At 40.6% G+C, this 21,700-nt stretch overlaps 1 protein-coding gene across 4 annotated transcripts in view; it reads right to left on the bottom strand.

Annotated features, from left to right (window-relative positions):
• The window catches only part of il1rapl2 (interleukin 1 receptor accessory protein-like 2), a 445,655-nt gene that overhangs the window by 71,246 nt on the left and 352,709 nt on the right, over positions 1-21,700 (bottom strand). For all 4 annotated transcript variants that reach the window (XM_084939955.1, XM_084939961.1, XM_084939963.1 and 1 more), the window contains exon 7: positions 8,817-8,891. In XM_084939955.1, the coding sequence (XP_084796081.1) occupies positions 8,817-8,891 (75 nt within the window). The remainder of the gene's footprint in view (positions 1-8,816; positions 8,892-21,700) is intronic.

Here is a 21,700-nt window from a genome sequence, read left to right as displayed (position 1 = left end):
ATCAGAAACAGGATGGGTTAACTGATATTACCAAAAAAGGAGTTCGAAAGAATACAGAGAGATTAAAAACACAATGCAGTGCACAAGCACTTGCTATAGCTAAAGCGTGTGAGGGTGTGGAAAAGGATTAAAAAGCAATATATATATATATATATATATATATATATATATATATACACACACACAGGGTGGGCCATTTATATGGATACACCGTAATAACATGGGAATGGTTGGTGATATTAAAGTCCTGTTTGTGGCACATGACCCGGTTACTGCGTTCCCCAGATATCAACACAATTTCGATCCGCTCCTCACGTGTTAACCTCTTCGACATGTCAATGGCTGTGAACAAAGAGAAACTTGTAAATAACTCATGAAAGAATAAAGTTACGTTGAAACCAAGCACACCATTGTTTTTCTTGTGACATTACCAATAAGTTTGATGTGTCACATGGCCCTCTTCCTATTGAAAAAACAAAAGTTGTATCCAAGATGGCCGACTTCTAAATGGCCATCATGGTCACCACCCATCTTGAGGAGTTTGCCCCCCTCACATATACTAATGTGCCACAAACAGGACTTTAATATCACCAACCATTCCCATGTTATTACGGTGTATCCATATAAATGGCCCACCCTGTATATATATATATATATATATATATATATATATATATATATATGTGTGTGTGTTTGTATGTATGTATGTGTGTGTGTGTGTGTGTGTACCGTTTATCAAAGTGGAGAAGTGCTTTGTAGGAAAGTGTAATTGACGCCAGGAGAGAAAGCCACTAAAAAATGCCAACTGTGTGTAATCAGCCTCAATCAGCATCGCAGTTAAATGGTGCGTGAGCAAATAACAAACAAATATGAAAACAGAATTCAAACTGCCAAGTATATTTAGCCTACCTGGAAATTTTTATGATTCCATTAAGTATGAGGTTCTCTGTTTTATAAGATCTCCATATTAAGGCTTGTTTGCTCCCGAGTAACTGTATTTCCTATTGATGCTTGTAAGGGAATAATGAAAACGTGATAGTCTCTAAAAACTTTAAACTTTCTTACATGCACAGAGGTCTGCAGAGTCTTTTGGAAATGGTGAGGCTCGTTTCTGAAGAATTGTATGGTTATCAGTGGTTTTGTATACCTCCCCCGTAAGCACCGCCTCTGTGATACTGAAAACCCAGTTACCCCTAAATTATCTGCCAAATTCTCTGGAGTACAGGCCACAAGTCTGACAAGTTCTGGATTTGTCCACATGTAGAGCCTGAATTCCTTCAGCTAACTAGGCCACAGTATTCAGTTTGAGTGTGTTTTTTAATGTATTATTACCTTCTCCCATATCGGCCGTCAGCATCTTCCTCTCTGCATGAGCTTCTCTTGTCGTCCTGTTTTACTTTGGTTTTACAGTGGAACCCCGACTTACGCAATTAATTCGTTCCAGAGGGTCTTTTGTAAGTCAAGATTTTCGTAAGTCGAAGCCCCTTTTTCCATCGCCTTTTGAGTGAGGCGATGCTGGCTGAAGATGAAGTTCTTGGTGGAGGAGGAGGCGGTGGAGGTTGAAGAAAGCATGCGTATGCATACATACATACGTACGTGTACATGTACATAACATTATGGAATTAAATTTTTTAAAATTTTCTATTTTGTCTATTTACGCGGGCATTTTGCCGTACGACGGGCAGAAATATTGCCGTTAAGTGCCTTCGTAACTTGAAATTTTGGTTAAATGGGGACTTCGTAAGCCGGGTTTCCACTGTATTTCCTGCCTGCTTTTGTTTCTGCTTCCTCTCACCTTGTCTGCGTTCTGTCCCTCACTATAATTTACTGATTGTGTCCTCGTGCTCTCACTATTTTGTCACGTCTATACAGAATTAAAAACAATTCTTAGAATTGTTTAATTAAAATTGGGACTGTGTGTGAAGCTGCCTGTAATGTAACATTTATTGTTCATATTTTTTTGTCATAACCTTTGAATTGAAGCTGAAAGTTTGCACTTTAATCACATCTCAATTGTTTCATTTCAAATCCACTGTGATGCAGAAGAAATACAAAAACTGCATCTCTTTTTGTGTTTAAAGGACTTCTTTAGTATGTGTGTGTGTGTTTTGGACTTTAGTTCAACTCAGCCTACACATTTGCTTTCGTTACTCTTCCACAGCTGTAACACCTTCTTTTTGGACCCTGCCTCTCTGCCTCGTTGTTATTGTACAGTTGTGTCCTCCCTTTGAACTGCCTGCAAAGACACTTTTATCTTTTTCTCAGCATCCGTATGAAAAAGTCAGAACACGGCAAGGACACTTTGAGAAGGTCAGTCAAGCAAATACGTAATCAACAGGTCTAATCTATTAGCTTACATAATTGTTTTTAATTTGAATGCAGTTCAACCTGAAGCACACTGATTATATTTAAGTAAACTGCACTGCATAAATAAACTTGACTCCCACTGATCTTATTGTGATCTGCTTCTTCTTCTGAATCTATAATGGAAACACGAGAGTCTTTTGAACATTCATAGAGTTACATTTCTCCTTTCCTTATTTCCTTTTCATCATTGTTTGCTCCTCACTTCTTCCCTTTGATTCTATCTACATACTGCACTTCTTATTTTATCACTTCCCATCTCTTCCGTTGTTGTTCCATTGTTTCTATCGCGTCCTCATTTTCTTTCCTTTTTTATATCTCGGCTGCCTTTTTAAACTTTTTTTTCTTCTCTTGCCAATTTTTGCTTTACTTTTCTTTCATTTCTGAGCTGTTTTAATGCCACTCTTTCCAACTTTTTTGTGCATCCATCCTGACAAGTTATCAACCCCTCATTTTTTCATAATTTGTTCAATCAAATATGCGCTATGCACTATTGCACATATAAATATAAAACTGCTATACGTATTGTTATTGTCAGCTGTCAGAAGCTTTTACCCTCCCTCATTCCTATGTACTTTGTTTTTCCTTGCTTCCTTCTATCCTTCCTTTTCCTGCATTTTTTCCTTCCTCACCTTCTGTCCTTTACTTTTTAGGTGGTACTACAGCAATAACATTCCTGTTTTGCCACTGTATGTTTCTGCTGCCGATCATTTGATGGAATTCGGTGCAGAATGATGCAGCACGGTGACTCCAGAGTCTCTCTGAAGGATGGATGTCGGAAACATTAAGACCTTTCTTGCATTCATTTTATCCCGCTCTTACCTCACATTATCTGTCTGTGACAGGTTGAAGGGGAATATTGATATGGCGCCTCACAGTTTTAAAGCATTTGAAGAAAAAATAAAAGGCTGAATGAGCTTTAAAGAGAAAGACAAAAGGACAGTTAGAGATATAGAGAGTGTGATGGAGGGAAGATATACAGATGGAAGGAAAGTGAGATAGAGGCAGACACGGCGCAGAGGGAGACAGACGTAGAGAGATAAATACGATGGCAGAGGAAAAAGACAGAGACAGACGGAGAAAGAGAAGACGGGGGGGCAGTAAAGAGAAGAAAGCTTACCTCCTTATCTTCCCCTGCCTTTCACAGCAGCATCTAATACTGCTCTATGTGTGAAAGTATCAGAGAGCGTGACTTGTTTGTGTGGTGTCTAAACTCAGGCAGCAGCTAATGAAACTGAAATGAAAACATCAATCTGTGCAACGGCTTCAAATGTTTATCAAAATCAAGAATAAATTTGGCGAATGTGCGCCTGACGTCCACATGGCTAATTCATCTGCATAATGCTAAAAAGCACAGGTTGTGTGCCTGTGTGTGCTTAGGTGATTTCCATGAAGGCTATTTAACTCCCAGAGTGCTTGGCGTGTCATTGGGAAATGAACATCAGCAGCTGAGGTCTAATTGAAGAATAATTTATGGAACAAAACACAGAGAGTGTCAGTAAAAAACACAAAAAACGCTGCCGGTCAGATCGGCCACCTTCGGGCTTGGACACGTTACACTGCTTTTTGGTCTCTGGGTCACAGCTGGAGACCCGACTCTCATCATCGGTGACGATCCTTGACATGAAGGTTGGGTGAGTCTAACACAAAGTGGGGATTTAAAAGCAGCAGCAGCACAGCTATGAATCGGAGACGGACCAACTTTAAGCCAACTTTGGTTGTTTTATAATCTGGATGTTAGCAATATTTCTGTCTTAAAACAAAAACTTTGGAAGCGAATTAATTTCGTTGTGTTATAAAATCTAAATATAAGGTCAGATGTACTTTATTTAGATATTACTTTGCTATTATGTTATTTTTGTCTCACAGCAGCCAAAAACAAGAAAAACACCCATAAAACAGAGAATCACTTAAAAGAATCTCAATAAAGGAGAAAACTGAAAAAGAAGTGAAGCATTTAGATGCCTTAAAAAGCTTGCTCTGAATTTTATGAATGGCTGAGTTTGATTGTGTAGTAGACCTCTAGTGGTCACGTGAATGAGTGCATGTTAAAATCTCCGATGGGGCTGTTACTCAGGAAAAGTTCTAGAACTGTGACTACTTTCAAAATGACCGTCCCAGTCACCAGCCCGCAGAGAGATTTTGAACTGTTTAGTTCTTCCTCTGCCCATTCAATGCAAATCAGGCAATAAATAATAGCCTTAAATCAATGAAATGGTTCCAAAGTATCCCAACAACAACTAATCCCAAACTGATGCCGAAGACATGAAGCACGACAGCGTTACGGCGACATCCTCTGCACCGAATTAGTCACATGCGATAGATTTGAAATGAGCTGGCAGGTTGTGTTTGGATCATAGATCCAGCTTGGTCATCAGAATAGCAACACTTTGCTGTGATGACAAGAGAAAAGAATTAGGAGTTGACAGATAGATGGAAACAAGAATCAAAGAGTTGGAGGCCGTTAGGGTGGATGTCTGAGAAAGATGGATGGACAGACGTCAGAGGCGTGTGACAGTCCAACAATTAGCTGAGCTTCACTGGGTTTAAATATCGATCTGAGAACAATGATTATTGAATTAAATGATGAACCTTCATTTGTTGAGCCTGCGATGAGCAGAAAGCACATTTTACAGTGTTAAATTAAACTGCGAGTCATATTGCGGTGTCTCATAATTTCAGCAACACTGATCTTATACTCACATTGGTTCTCAATCTTTATGCTCCGTTTGTCAGGGTGCGTTGTCACTTCCATTTCTCTGTTATGCTGGGAAAAATAATGGGAACTGATCGTTTCCTGAAGACTCAGTTAAACATGCCCAGTTTTGGAAATGTTTGTTTTTGACTTCCAATTTGAATATATTTCTAACTGTGACCGTTTGGAAACAATCAAAGAGTTTAATTGGCAACAAAAATGTATTAAGAGATGGAAACTCTGAATGTGTTTAAAGAGGCAGAAAACATATTTTATTCTTTGGACTCCATCCAAAATATTACTATTGATTAGATAAAAACACAGCAAGTCTTCCAATGACTCATTTATTCTCGTCTCTTTCACATATTTAAGTTGCTCATCCTTAGCAGTAGTACTTAACATTTATTACAAAGCTGCACATTCAGAGTAAGGATGAATTTCCAGGATATCCGGGACGTGTGTACAACTCCTCAAACACTGTTAGCTTTTCTGATTTTACTTTTGATTTCTTTTAACACAAATATCAAAAATTTATGTTTAATAGTTCTTTTTGTCTGTTTGTTGCCTCTAGACCATGTCGGCATAGTAACAGGAAGTGAAACAAATTGCATGTATAACCCAAGGCATTATGGAATAATGATAAAAGCGGTGGCGAGCAGGACGGCAGAGAGAAGGGAAAAGTAAATAAAACCGATATTAAAGGAAATAGAAAGTGAAGGTACCGAAGATGAAATGAGACAGAAAGAATAAAAGGATGGAAAGAAGAGAAAAAAATGAGTGAAAGTGTAAATATAAAGAAGAAGAGTGGAGCAGACGAGTGGAGGAGAGAGGGGGTGGAGGAAAATGAAGAACATGACTGTGGTTGCTGATGTAAATCTCCCCCAGGTTAAAACAAGATGATAATTAAAAATGTACCACAGGGTCACACTGTGGCCGTGTGTGTGTGTGTTTGTGTTTGGTAGGGGTGAGAATGCAGTGCCCATTAAAAGGTGTCCCTGCTGCAATCAGTTTACAGAGGCCTTAGGGCCTATTTGTTACTACATCAATCTGGAGTTAATGGAAACACACAAATGCGCAGACTTGTGCACACATCCAAACACATTTCTGCCTACAGTGCTAACATTGTCAGAAAGACCGCCAAACAGCAGGGCAGACACACACACAGGCGCATGCATGACGGGTTTATACACTTAAACACACACAACACACGTGCAGCTGTGAACGAAGGCAGCCATCCTCAGAGCACAGCGCACACTGATTGGTACACAAGCAAATCTTAATGAGATCCTTTCAGCGCTGAATTGTTCATGTTTCTCTCATAGATTCTTCACCTCACCTGTCTTGCTTTTTCATGAGCAGCTTATAGATTTTTTCTTCACCTTCCCGTTAGACGTCACGTTTCCTGTTGCTTTCGTTATATTGCTACGGCGACGGCACTTAAATGTCATTTTTTTGAGGCTGATATAATTTGCCAATCCAAACAAACTTTTACTCTCATCTGAAAATCATCTACTGAAGATGAGTCGAAGTGAAAGGACGGGAATTTTTTAAATGTCACGGTTTTGACTCTCTGCCAGGTCGCATCAGTAGATAAGGCAGCTCTGCGGCGAGTGCCGTATGGGTGCTGCAAATATTTAAGCGCAGAGTAAATTGGTTTGAGAACATATCTGCACATAAGTCATTGTTAGTCGTTGACTGGGGGAGATAAAAGAACACAGACGCGACGGGACTGCAATGGATAAAGTGCACGCTGACAGGCTCACCGAGCCACCGTCTCTGCATTATCTCACATGAGACTCTAAATCTCTGCCTGCTGTTCAGTGGTCAAAGCTGACCTCTAGCTTTCTAACCGATGGAGCCAATGACCCTTCAGGGTTCAGTAAAGTATCCTTTTACAAAGCCCCTAGGAGCTATACCAGCTGATGTGATTATTTTGGCCAATTGGCTTCAGTCTGATTCACAAACCAGGCTAAACGTAGAAGAAGTTTGCTCATATAAAAACACACTGACTGAAATGTATATGGGAAATTTCTCAAGTCATGATTTATGACAATGGAGAAATTCAAATGCTGAAGTAGTGTTCCCTTCACATACATGTACAGGAAGAAAGAGTAGAAGTCAAGGTCATGGATGTGGTTTTGGGCAGCATCCCATCACAGTACTGCCAATCATATCCAAATGCCAAATCACAACAACAGTCGCCAGAAAGCACTTTGTATTGTAAGGTAAAGACCCCATAATAGTACAGAGAAAACCCCAATGATAAACGGACCCCCCTCCCCCGAGCAGGCATTTGGTGACAGTGGAAAAGAAAAACTCCCTTTTAACAGGAAGTAACCTCTGGCAGAACCAGGTTCAGGGATGGGCAGCCGTCTGCCGTGACCGGTTTGGGGTGAGGGCAGGAAGACAGGACAGAAGACTTTCAAAAGGTCTGTCCCAAAACCTAGGCCGCTTCCTTCAGAGGCTGATTACGTCACAACCAGGCGACGAAGGCTGTCCCAATTCGAAGGCTGCTCCGAATGCGGCTGAAAAATGTGTCCTTTTTTTCCCCGGATTCGAAGGATGGGTCGGGTGTGTCCTTCGTGGCCCGACATTTGCCAGAATTTATAGCGCGGCCCAGCCAATTCCAGTTTCCAACAATGGCGGCCGCTACTAAGTTTTAATATTACTCTTATTACTCTTTCTGGGTCACAAAATAAACTTTTAACATATTTTCAGGTGAGAATGTAGCTGTGTAAGCTTCAAATATCTGCTCGGTTTATCAAGACCGCATATTTACAAAAGTGCTCCGACGTTTTCGGAGACGTCTGTTACCCACCCGCTCGAAGCTGACGAGTCACCAGAGCCGGCGAGAACACCGGACTCTTGCCACAAAATGTTTTCAGATCCCCGCGGTCTTTCACTACTCAGGTTAACCAGTTAGATAACCTAAAAATCTTATTGTTTGGCTTTTTTCTGTATTTTATTTGTTCGTGAGTAAATCAGTTTGGTTGAGATTAAAATTATTAGATTAGATTAAATAAAACTTTATTAATCCATCGGGTGGGTTCCTCCGTTTTTTTTTACACAGCTGACTAAATGTCAAACAGAAAACTGATTAAACAGAAGTGTGAGACGGTCGAGAATTTACACCAGTGTCCTGTTATATTTTAGATAGCAAGGAGCAAACGGCCGAGTTTATTAAAGTCCACCGACACAGCGGTGACGCAAATCTGAAGACTAGACCGTCCAATTTTACAGCCTCGCACTTCCGGCCTTCTCGGTCTTCGGCCCACGTAGACCGCGAAGGCCGGGTCCTCCGAAGGATGCTGCCTAGGTTTTGGGACACAGCTAATAATCTCCACTAACTTAACTCCTGTGAGGCGGCCCTAACTATTTTATTTGCGGTAGTTAAAAAAAGACAATGACTGCTAAATGTAAATGACAGATCTGCAGAATCATACGCTGTTTGTACGCTTATCAGCATCTTTCATCATCAAGATGCAGAACCGTTAACACATTCAAGTAGACTTCCATCGCTAAAGTTCAGGCATGCCTGAAAGGCCACAGTAAAGTGAAACGGATCACATGCGCTGCCACAGGCTGAAACCAAAGTGTTCGTGGAAACGCCCTGATGGAGCACGCCATTCCACGAAGAGACACCAAAGTGATGAGCACTTTGCACCAAGAATGGAGATGCCATTCTAAAAATACGGACCTAGAGGATCATCACCCGAAACCAAGGATAAAGAAATAGAGAGGAATTGCTGTTCCTCACCAGGTGTGACTTCTATCACTGTGTCTTGTCTGTCTGGGGGGAAAAGGACCTTGGGAGGTTGTGTGGTCTGGAGAGCTGAAAGAGAGAAAAGAGAGGAAGGAGATCATCATTAGAAGTGTGCTGGGCTTTGGACATAACATATATTATCACTTTACACAGTTGCCATTTTTAGAAAGAAACATTCATTTTACAACATTATGCTGTTGATAGAAAAACAATGGAAAACCACAGCTGTACTGCAGGCGTAGAGCCCGAAAGTGCAGTGTTTTGTCAGGAAGAGCCCCGAGGGAGAGCTGACCTTTGCCCCCATCAATTGATCAACGGCCTGCTGTATCACAAAGCCAAATATAAAGAGAATGGAGCTACCCAGCTGTCACACCAACTAGACGCTGCCTCAGTCACAGAGGCAGCTCACAACACAACTTTTCTCACCTAATGATTCCTTCTTGTCCCTGTGCAGGTGAACCTGTTGATGAACTGTTTTTGTCCTCTGATGACCAGCAGCGCTCTCTGCTTCCACTCCTACCACCTTCCCATTTTACCTCACTGACTCTGAAAAGCCAGCGCGCTGTGCTGCCCGACACCTTCCCCCCCCATGAAGGTGGTTTCCGGAGTTAACTAAGCACCAGCTGATTAACTCATATTGTGATCATTAAAAATGAGTTACTAAGTCTTGGCTTATACTGGAAACAATTCAGGGTTCAGTGTCTTGCATAAAATGCCCTGTCATACAGGAGGAGGTGAGAATTAACATCAACCATCAGCCAGCTGGGTTGTAGAGCTATTAAAGCTTCTTACATTTAAGAGCTGTTCAGCAGATTGTAATTCAAACAGCCTCAGAGGAGACCAGACTCCTGCACCACCTGTGAGCTCTGTTTTTAAGCTTTACAAAATCTAGGCCATGACAAGAGACTTTGGCCAATTACGTGTCTTTCAGACCAGATCTGGTGCAGCATAGGCGATTAGGCACAATGGTACAATATCACAAGCACATCACTGAACTTCTACCAGGAAGTGTGGGGTTACAATCCTGCATGAAGCCAAACAAACGTAGATTTTAATCCATATGATCATATGCACACGTGCATTACAGCAGAGCGATATATATTTTTCAGATTATAGTGGTTTGGTCCTTTTCTAGCTTTATCCAACTTTATTTTATTGCCAAATGTTTGGTGGTGCGAGATTTGCTCGAGCAGAAAAATAAAGATTGCAGGTGTTATGTGTGAAAATCAACACTTGGTTCATTTGATACATTTTTTTCAGCATCCATTAGACACAAACAAGCGCAACAACAAAGCTGAGGCTTAATATCAGGAGTAAATATAGAGTCGAAAAGCACTCGCTCACCTACGACGCCTTAATTACTTTGGCTTTTAGGAAACTTAGCAGATAGTTTCCCACGTTGGATTAAATGCTCTTTATGTGACTTTTGCTGCATGGCAGAAGCACTCGACACGGGTTTCTCTTTCCTTCTCTTTTTCTTCTTTCTTTTCTTTCTCTACTTCTTCCTTTCCCCTCAGTAACACTGTCAATCTCTCCATCGCTCCATCCTCGTGTTTCTGTGACAAGACTGATAGTTTCATTTGCATTCTGAAGGTGCCGCTGTGCCCTTTTAAGATTAATGAGACAACCCTTCACCTAGACCTACTCTTGTTCTCCTCTCTTCTGTGCTCCACTCCTCTTTTACTTTCCTCTCCTCTTTTACTTTCCTCTCCTCTTTTCACAATCTTCCCATAATTTTGCTATACACATCTATATGACCGCTGCACAGATCCTCCCCCATTTACAGTGTTATGTCTTTCTGGCTTACTGTGTTTCAAATTTCATGGCTCACAATTTCATTTGGGAGCTCACGTGTCCCTTTGTGAAAAAACAATGGTGCTGTATCCATGTTTTAATCGTCTACATATCTTTATGTGCGGATCTTGAGTTTGGACTTTTCTTCCATGTGTCATGTGGTTAGAAAATCAACAGTACATGCATCCGGCTGTGTCAATTCTCTATGAAAAAGACTAAAAATTGTGTATGTGAGTGTTTCGAGTCTGCGCTAACTTGAATTAAAATCAAAGGTCTGCTTCAAATAGATGTTAATGATGGGGTTGCTGTTTACGTGTATCAGCCAGGCTCATAGAAACGCAGCAGGAACTAGAGATCGCTGAACTTTTGAAAATGGTTGCTTGTGTCGAAAATTACAGGACACCAGTGATGCAGAGGTTGTGTTTTGTCGGTGCCTACGTGCGTGCTAGGACGGCGCCAACAGATGCGTCACATGATTAATTTCCACCATGCAGCAGTGATTCACAATGGCTAATTTCAGTCTTTGTTTTTGTACTTCTTTACCATCTAAGAAGCGCATAAAAAATTCATAGGACAGAACAACAACACTGTTTTCACAATTCATTGTAACTCGCTGCTTTGCGGTTGTGTAATTGTTTAAATCGATGATGAAATGGAGAGGTGTGAGGACACAAATGGAGACTGAAAATACCAGAAAATGAAAGCACTTGTTTCAGGAGCAAAGAGGACCTGCTGAATGAATATGCTTGGGATTTGTTTTTTTGGCTGTACTGTGTAGAAAATAAATGTAAATTTCAGTCATCAGCGAGAAGTAGTAGCAAACATGTGGTTTATCAAAACTAAAAACAGTTGCTGCTGGAAATGAGGTTGTTGAGAACAGGACTGGGGCTGGAAAACTAAACAACAATCAAAGATAGAAAATTGAATTCCAACACTTTTCAGTCTGAGTTTGACGATGGAGGACAGCAGCAATTTGATCTACTGGGTGAAAACTGATTGTGCAATAAGTGGCGTGATATGGTTTGCCATCTACCTCGCACTTACTGACAACTCAAAGAGCTTTTTAGCCACATTTGGTCTAATTTGACTCATGTATTCATAAAGCACTTTATTCTATACACTTAATTGACCTTTTATTCACAACCATAACTAATTTAGACTCACCACTGAACCTGACACGCATCTGTTTGGATTGTGGTAGGAAACAGAGGCACTTAGAGAAAAGCCCTGCAGGCACTAGCAAAGGCCGGGGGGTTGGGAGGTTCAAACCCAGAGTCTGCATGCCGTGAGGCGACTCTGCTGACTGCACAAATTGCTGCTTGTTTTCATTAGGACTGCTCTAGAAGTTAGACACATGGTGCGGTTTAACTGCTGACATACCTACAACTAATTCTTCTTCTTCTGTCCACCACCAAGGAGATTATGTTTGTGGTCATATTTGCATGTCCTTCTGTCTGTAAGCACGGGAGGTTGAAAAGTTTTGACTGAACCTTTGAGGTTTTCAAGGCCGACTTAATGATTTATCAGTCAAAAACTGGCAAAAACCCTTAAACTTAGAAACCACGACTCTTACACGTGTGGTGTGTATTATCGACATGTTGAATGTACCGTATAAAGATTCAAAATAACGCACTGCATCACATTTGACCTCTGACCTCACTTTTACATCTGCCTTTCTTTCAACTTGACCCCAAAATGTGTTGTGACTTTAAAGAAAGTATCAGCAAGAGAAAGAAAATGAGCCGCCTAGTTAGAAATATACTGTAGAAAATTAGAATGTATTAGTGACTGCTGGAGGTTTCTTCCTGTTAAAAGGGAGTTTTTCCTTCCCACTGTCACCAAAGTGCTTGCTCATAGGGGGTCATATGATTGTTGTTTTTCTCTGTATGTATTATTGTAGGGTCGACCTTACAATATGAAGCACCTTGAGGCGACTGCTGTTGTGATTTGGTGCTGTATAAATAAAATTGGACTGAATTGAAAATGATTCTTTACTTACTCGAACATAATGTTTGTGTGATCAAAGCAGACATCTGTCATAATTTTTCATTATGGTTGCTAATATTATTATAGCAGTTTTAGTATATTTCTGTATGCATATATGATTTTTCTCTTCTTTTTTATTAGCCAGCACTGTAACTAAAAAAACTAATTACCAAGAAGAAATCACAAGGACTCAAATGGCATCTGTCTCAGTGCTGTGCTGTTTCTGCTGCACTTTGGGTTTCAAATAAGATCTGACCTTTTACAGTTACACAGTTCACTGCAGTGTGGCACATTCAGCAGGGCACAGTAATAATCACGTGCTAGACCCCACATAAAGTAGACAAAGTTTGTTTTAGTGCAGGTTTTACAGAGGATGCTGTATAAACTTTGGCATTTTTGTTCAATTCAAGGAAGCTGTAAATGCGTGCACATCCCTGTTTTCATATATTACTGTGCCTGAGGGTCAGAAACTTTAGAGCATTTCCAAGTAATTTGAGCAACATGTCTGTCAATAAGAATCACCCAGCTCTGATCATTTTAGCTCTGCAGGTGCTCACATAGATTAAACTCTTGCTTTCCTTCAGCTTGAATCTTGGATGGAAGAAAAACTGTTTATGTCATCAAACCTAATGTGAACTTCTACTCGAATTTGAAGTTTTCGAGACATAGCTCTCCTGTTAGCATTTAAAACAATATTACAAATCAGCGCCATTTTCTCAACATAATGATCATTATTCCTGCTGCCTCGCCTGTAATATTTGGGACTGCAAATGGAATGACTTCAGCATTTCAAGGGTTGCTTGATTTTTGACCTTTTGATGGTTCATGTCCACAGTAATGTTGTTTTTTTTCTTCTGCAAAGAAAAAGAATAAGAAAAAACCCACAGAAACCAACTGGTTGAAAAAAGGCACCCTGTTCTTGCACGCATACTAGGTTTACATTCGGTGATTCTCAAAACTAAAGATTTGAGAGCCAATAAATGTGTAATTTTCATTCCTCATTAAATATTCTGTGGGCGGTAAATGCTCAGAAACATCAAATAATGAATTATCATATGTTCAGGCCAAAGGTAGACAAAAGCTTCCTTTTGTCTACCTTTGGCCTGGTTGACTGTATATTAACTGGCTGTGAATGACTGTTAATGTAATCTCAGCCAAAGCGTTTGCTGTGGACCGATCCACTCTGTCATTCCTCCTCTTCTCAAAAGGCAACAGAAAAAAAGGCGCACATTTTGTGCTGTTAAGTGAGCATAATCAGATTCTACATTCTGTATATCAAATTGATTTGACCTTTTGGGAAATTGTAAAATGTCCAAGCAGGGAATGGGCAGAGACACGGGAGACATTTATGCTGGGTGTGGATACATCGAGGATGTATGTCATGCCCTATTCACAGTAAACTGAAACATTACTGGAATTTTTTTAACCAGATGTTAGCAAAGCTTTACAAAGAGGGACACAGACATACTTCTTGTACTTCTCTTCCACTTCATTTCAAAAGCACGGTTGAGGATTAAATTATTAGCCCCTGTGAAATATAAAGCAGAAAAGGATTAAAGGCCAGTAGATGTTCTAAGGACGAGTTTTCTTTGGAGAGCATCAATTATTTGTATACAAAGTTATCACAATGTTTCCAAATGCCAAGAAATGGAGTGAGAAGTATCATTAAGAAATTCAGAGAGAGACCCCCAGGACAGAACACGCCTGACTGAGGTAGGACGAGAAAGATTTCGAAGACAAATAGTGAGAGATGTTTCTAAAGAGCTCAGAACAACTGCTTAGTCAAAAGAGAATAACTTAGCCAAGTCAGGAAATGTAGTATCAAAGATAACAGTCACCAGAACTGTGCACAGGAATGACTGCGATGCTGCAGACCAAGAAAAACGTCTTAGAGCCAGACTGGAGTAGAGTAACATAAAAACAACAACAGGGATGAACAAGAGCTCTACAATCACAACAAACATGTGTGAAGTACACTAAGAACAACCTGGAGAAAGATTCTGCACTCAAAGTGTCCTTTGGTCAGATGAGACTAAACTAAAATGTTTGGAGAAAGCAGGAGGAGAGAGACCACAGGGAAGCACGGTGGTGGGAGTATTATGCTGTAGGGACGCTTCAGTGTGTCTGGAACTGGGAATCTCATCAAGGGGGAAGAAACCATGAAGGACGTGTGAAGATTTTGAAAGAAAACCAAAAGCGGTCAGCAGCAAAACTGGGCGTGGCACATAGCTTTGTCGTCTTACATGACAACGACCTAAACACACGTCCTGGTGAAGAACGACCTCCAGAAGTTCAAAGTGAGCGTTGCTGACTGGCCTGCACAACGTCCTGACTTTAAAATCTGTCAGGTGAACCAAAGACCAGGGTCCTCGCTAGAAGACAGTTAAATCTGGAGGATCTGGAGAGGTTTGCCAGAGAAGGACAGGCTGGGGTTGCTCCAGAGACGTGCGTGAAAATAATTATAAACCAAGTAAAAATAAAACTGCCACCTGTGCACAACTGCAGCAAATGTATGCATGTTTATCTGTGAATTATCTGTGTTGTCTCAGTGGATGGCGTGAACACTTTCAGTGAGAAAGAGAGTGCGTGCACTTGTGTGTTCATATATGCGTGTAAGCTTTGCATTCAGCGTTACTGTTGTGAATGTAGGCCAGACACGAACGTACCCACTGATATGCAAATAAGCTTGTGTGGGTGTGTGAACATGTTAGTGAAAAATGAGTGTGAGTTTCCATGCATGAGCATACATGCATTTATTTATTTGCTACTGTGTCTGTGTGTACATGAGTCACACATGCATATTCATTTTATGCTGGGATACTTTGAGTGCGACTCGTGAGTCAGTTGGTACCTTTCAGAAATGATGTCAATTTACGCACAACACAAACAAAGACATCAGATTCATAATGACGTACTGACGCTGGTGTTTTCATTACGAGCTGCCAAAACTCGAGGTGACCGCACCAAAGAGAAAACGTACTTACTGGTATTTAAAATCTTTAACTTTACAATCAGTTAGATTTGATAAAGAATTGCCTTAGAAGCAGTGTTTACATGTCTGCAATTATTTCATGTGAGCATTTATTATTGTCTTTATTTTCACGGGAATCCAATAAACAATTATAATTAGTGTAACGCAAACTCTTCCAGCATTAACTGAAGCTGTAAAGAATCTGTTTTATCTAAGCTTATTATCATGAATATGCTAAACAATTAATTTTATAAGAAATGACTTGTTAATAAGAAATTGTCAGTCTTACAAAACTGAAGTCAGCAGCAGAAGCAGTTGATGTACAGTTATTGGACACTTCATCAGATAGACGTTGCTAGAAGTGGGTTGGACCCCTTTATCCTTTAGAACTCCCATAATACTTTGTTGCATAAATTAAACTACAAGTGTGGGAAACATTACTCAAAGATTTTAGTCTGAATTGACGCATCAGGATCACACAGTTGCTGTTGTTGTGTTATCCTGATAGAAAACGCCTTAGAAATGGGCACACTGTCTCAAAGGGATGGACATGATTAGCAGCAATACCCGAGCAGGCTGTGCCATTAAAAAGATGTTCAGTTGGTACTAAGGAGCCAAGTGTACCAAGAAAATATCCCCCACACTATTACAGCAGCAGCAGCGTGAACCATTGATACAAGGACGGATGGATCCAAGTCTGACCCTACCACAAGAATGCCTAAGTAGAAATTGAGACATCTGCTGCACGTCTGCATTCATTGGGTGTAATCGGTGGTTATTTGAGTTAATGTCGCCTTCCTGTCAGTTCAAAGCAGTCTGGTTATTCTCTACTGACCTCTAAAATCATCAAGGCATTTTCTTTGCTGTTCACTGGATATTTTCTCTTTTCTATATCTGTTTCTCTCTTCCTCGAATCATTCTCTAAAAACCCGAGAGATAGTTGTGTTGGAAAATCCCAGCAGATCAGCAGTTTGTGAAATACTGAGAGCAGCCTGACTGGTAGCATTCAGAGTTACTCAGATCACTTTTTTCACAGCATCCGCAATCACGCCTCACCGGCTTAAAGGGTGAGCCAGCTCCTGAATGGTGGTTGTTGTTGGTATGTGTCCGGCTGAGAGCTGCAAAGCTGCAGCCGAGTGTTTGTACAGCAACTGGAAAGAATAAAAGATCTTGGAAAGCATGGAAATGCCGCCGAGTCTGCCGTGGTTCTATGACAGGGTGTTCAGAAGCAGCAGGAATGAAGGAAAGCCAGGAAAGCAGAGGTGAGAGTAGGGACGTTAAATGTTAAATGTAGGGACTATGACTGGTAAATTGAGAAAGGATTAAATGGTGTTAGTTGAAGATGAAAGAATGTTGCACAGAGTTGAATCAGGCTCCTGGTGGTAGAGAAGAGATTCCAGATAACTAGCTCAGAGTTTGGTGAGGGACAGGGCCAAGAAGATGGGACTTGGTGGTGGAATGAGGAAGGACAGGCTTTGTTTCAAATACAGAGGTTAGCAAAGAAAAATGAGATGGTGAAATGAGATGAAGAAAGCAGACAGGAGTGCTGAGAGAGGTGGCTGAGACGAAGAGGACATATATCAATTGGTCAGGCAGAGGCTGGAGTTGGGCAGCCCTGACGTAAAGCAACAGACTGACCAGGATGGACGGGATTTGAAATGACTACCGTAGTTTTCGGGTCATAAGCCGCTACTTTTTCCCCACACTGTGAACACTGCGGCTTATACTGACGTGCGGCTAATGCATTTTTTTTTGTGTACGGTATATATTTTTACCGGTTGTTAAGAGACGTTGTAATGTTGTTTGTGCACTGTTCCGTAAAAAAACCATTTGTAATTTGTGTGTTACTGATACGTACGTATACTTACAGGTAGCCGTGTTACAGGCGCTGAAGAAGAAGAAGCATTTGCAGTATGTATTTTTGTATGTTACCATAACGTTTATGTTACCATGTTTATGTTACCTTACGGATTAAATTAAACGTTAAAAATCCTCACGTGTAATATTTCTGTGTAAATATCTCATATTACAAGTGAAATGCATACGGCTTAAAATCCGGTGCGGCCTGTACAAGTACAAAGTTGATGTTCTTTCTACAATTAGAGCATGCAGCTTTTAATCAGGTGCACTCTGTAGTCCGGGAATTACGGTATATCAGAGGGACGGCTAAATAAAAAACATGTTTTTATAAACAAACTATCTGGTTTGCTTGAGTGTGTTGCACTCCTTTAAGTGTTGTTCCAAACATACACATTCTTAGACCGTTTTAAGATCTTCCAAGAAAATGTGAAGCGTGAATCATCATCAGGAGCAAGGAAAAAAAAGCCTTGTAGTAACAGAAAACTGACTCTCAGCAAGTTTAGCTTTATTGTAATGTCAGTGTGATGATCTGCTGCTCTGTGAAATATACTGAGGCCAATTGCTGACGCAACAAGCACTCTTTGGAGGGGGCCCGAAGGTGGAGGACGCAGTGTAAAGCAAGTGTGTGTGTGAGATCGATGGGCTTTAATGTGACCCCGGTGCAAGTGCCGAGGTGAGGGATGCATATTCATTGTAGGTCCTTATCACAGATACCATCTGCTCAGGAGCAGTGCCACACTGGAGGGACACCCTGATGGAGGAAACAAGCGCTCTCCCTTAACGCTGCACATTGAGCTGAATGATTAAAGGCATAAATTAAAAATGAAGGGCTCTGGAGGGGAGAGAGAGGTTTGCAGATGAAAAGAAAAACACAGACGAGCTTGGATATGACAGGTACGAGGTGAACAGTTTTAACTGGCAGAAAGTGTAGAGAGTGTCACTTTACTTTTCTGCATCTTATAAAACCGACTGGTTAGGCGTTTTGTCTTTTGCATTTTGCAGAAAGGAAATTGAAAATTTCATTTCAATTCCATTTTATTCAGATAGTTTGTTTTGCAGCGTTAGAATTGCCACCCGACACAAAAACATACAGTGAACTGTAAAAAAGACTTTTTACAAAACCTTTTCAGGGAACTTTAAAACTTATATTCACATCATCTCTCTGGGAAGGTTTAGAAATGCCGTGAAATACATCCTTTTATTTAAAATGTAATTGTAACAGGCGTTAATGCAGGAACTGTGACTGAAGCCTGCCGATGAGTCTCAGTCGAAGGTAAAATTCTCTTCTGAGGATAACAACGAAGACCCATTAGACTGTGACCCCCAGAGATTTTTGATCTCTTGTGGCTAGTTGCAAAAAATGATACCTAAGAACAGCGAGAGCAGGAAATATAAGACAATTATTGAAAAAGAAAGAATCGCGATGACTTAGAGCTGAACACTAAAACAGATAATAAGCGGCATATGAATAACGAGAAGCTATCGACGCGCACAACTGGCTGCTGCAGCTCCAGTTTGAAACACAGACATGTGTATCTGTGTGTGGTAGAGGGAGGAAGTGTAGTTAGTGATTCTAATTAGTTGATTCAAATCAGTTAAGGGACTGTTACCTAACTGCCGCTGGTCCCACCGACAGCATGGATGGGAACGCACACTATTTCCATCATAGTGGCTGAAGGGGACTCAGCCACCCATGGAGATTAAGCTAATTATCTTTCTGCTATCTGTACGCTAACGTGCTCTCAATCTCTCACAAAGACTCGTATTAAACAGGTTGAATAACCGGCAAGACGCCGAAGTGGAAAGTAAAGCATCAGCTTCTTGAATTATTTTCACCTATCAGACACACAATAAAAGCAAGTCGAGTAGCAATCGATTAAGTAGAAGAAAATAAAAGAACATAATGACTGAACAGTTTATATAAGGAAATCAGAAATCGGTTGGTGGAAGGTAGCTCGATAAAATAAAGTTAAGGGAAGCATAAAAAGGGAGGATTTTACTATTTGCTTTGCTATCAGTAACAAAGTTTTCCACTTCTTTAAAAACCTGTGGCTGAACTCCTCAGCCTCTTTAAGGGAGGGGCAGCCACTGCCCAAAGCTCGTGATCGCAGGTGAGGGTGGGGCTAAAGATCGAGCGGTAAGTCTAGTGCAGGCATCTCAAAGGGCCGGCGCCCTAAAGCTTTTCCATTTTCCATTATTATAAATTCTTACTTTTATATTCCTGTTTTCTGATTTCACCATAGAAGTAGCTGTAGCATTAGCTAACAAAATGACAATCGGTAACATTACCACAGTTAAACAATGACACTAAAACGAACTTTAAGGATGTGCAAAATTGATTATCTGGTGTCTGGCTGGCAATATGTGTTTGCTGAAAACATTCAGGATGGTACAAATCAAAAAGAAAACGAATATATTATATTTTAGACATTTACATTGTACATCTTTGGTCCAATCTGGTTAATCGTGGTTAAAAAAAAAAGAGGGGGATAAATAGCACGATGAGCTAAATTTTCATTACTGTAACTGCTTCAAAATGTATCAAAAATGTATAATTTTCTATTGCATTTTGGGTCCAGTCTAGCTTGGTAAGAAAAAAAACAGACTAAGCTGCATTTGGATATATTTATTTATACTTTATGCGCATCATAATGAATGAGTCTGGCTAATACCATTACTGTTATGGAAGCAGTTCCCCCAGCTGTTATATATAATTACCAGTCAATAGTGATTATTAATAACTGGAGAAACTATGTGAAGGTCTGAATTTAAATGGAGCAGAATTATTCTCATATCTGCTGCATTAGTGTTGTATCCATGCACCTTGTTAGACTGTGTCCATTTTCCTGGTAATTAGATAAATATCTAAATTGCCATTTTCTACATGACTCTGAGTTACCTACAGGTTATATAATCACAACATCATGAATGTTTAAGGGATACGAGGATGTAACCACCTTAAAAACAGATAAACAGCCTCTGACTATAAAGTTTGTCATGAAGGTTTGGTTTGAGCTGGCAGATTCATCTTTCTGTAAACTGGGAAAGCATGATGGTGTTCGAAAATGTAACACCCTGAATGATGATTCTGATAATCGCAGATGAACGTATGATTGTTTGTTTGTATTACAGCTGATGAAAATACATCAAGCACATTTATTTTTTCAACATTCAGTCATTAAGATGACTTCCTCGACTGTCTTTCCACGTCTTTTTCGCTTAAACTAGCAGCGCCAACACTGCACCACTCGCACCATTATGTGTGTCTCTACGTGTTTACAGAGAAATCACGTCTGAGCTTTTGTACTTTGGACAACACTGACCTACAAAAGGTCCTTTTAAAACTTTTCAAAAAGGTGATTTTAGGCCAAAGTGTTGATTATGATGACAAACGCCTTCATGACATTGAACAACTGAGGTCTCTCTCTCACACTCTGTGTGAGCGCATGTGTGTGTGCGCATGTGTGTGTGCGCATGTGCGTAAGTGCATCTGCAGAGGGGTGATAAGACCTTTAATAATGAGCTTGTTCATTCCGTCATCAGTCAATGCACTGTCACTCTCTAGGCCGTATTCAGCCATTAATGCATTTTTCATTTTTATACACATAGACATTAAGAGGAGGGGAGCGAGCCAATGAACAGTGAGAGTGGTGAGTGGGGTCCAGACAGTGACAAAATCTCCTTTTCTCTGTCTCTCACTCACATATTTTGTCAGCAGAGAGGTCATACCTAACCTTTAACTATACGTCTACATACATCACGTGCACACGTATGTCATCATTTACAAAAAATTATATGAATCTTCAACTTGTGTCTTTCAAGTGGAAAAATAAAAAACAAGCTTGATAAGCTCGTAAATGCAGAATCCTGGTGACTCACAATGCATTTGTGATTTTAACAAAAGTCATTTTAATCCAGCTCAGTTTAACGTCTTCCTCAGGTTTGGTACATAAGCTGTGATTGACCCGAGAGGGCGACTGAGGCAGGAGGTGGACGAGCAGTTTGGGAGATAACATGTAGGTGCTGCCTAACAGAGACACATAGTCGCGGTTCTGTCCCGTCAGAGGACTTTCTATGACTGGGAATCTGAACACACACACACACACACACACACACACACACACACACACACACACACACACACACACACACACACACACACACACAGGACTGGGTACCAAAGAACAATGTAAACACACTTAACACTTAGAATGTGTGTCCTACCCCATCATGCCTCCCACATCCATACCAATAAATGCTCATGTAT

This window comes from Perissodus microlepis, chromosome 2 (genome assembly GCF_051167445.1).
Source record: "Perissodus microlepis isolate ML-2025 ecotype Zambia chromosome 2, ASM5116744v1, whole genome shotgun sequence".
Taxonomy (NCBI): Eukaryota; Metazoa; Chordata; class Actinopteri; order Cichliformes; family Cichlidae; genus Perissodus; species Perissodus microlepis.
Note: the sequence above shows the minus strand (reverse complement) of the source record. Positions and strands in the feature narration are given on the sequence as shown.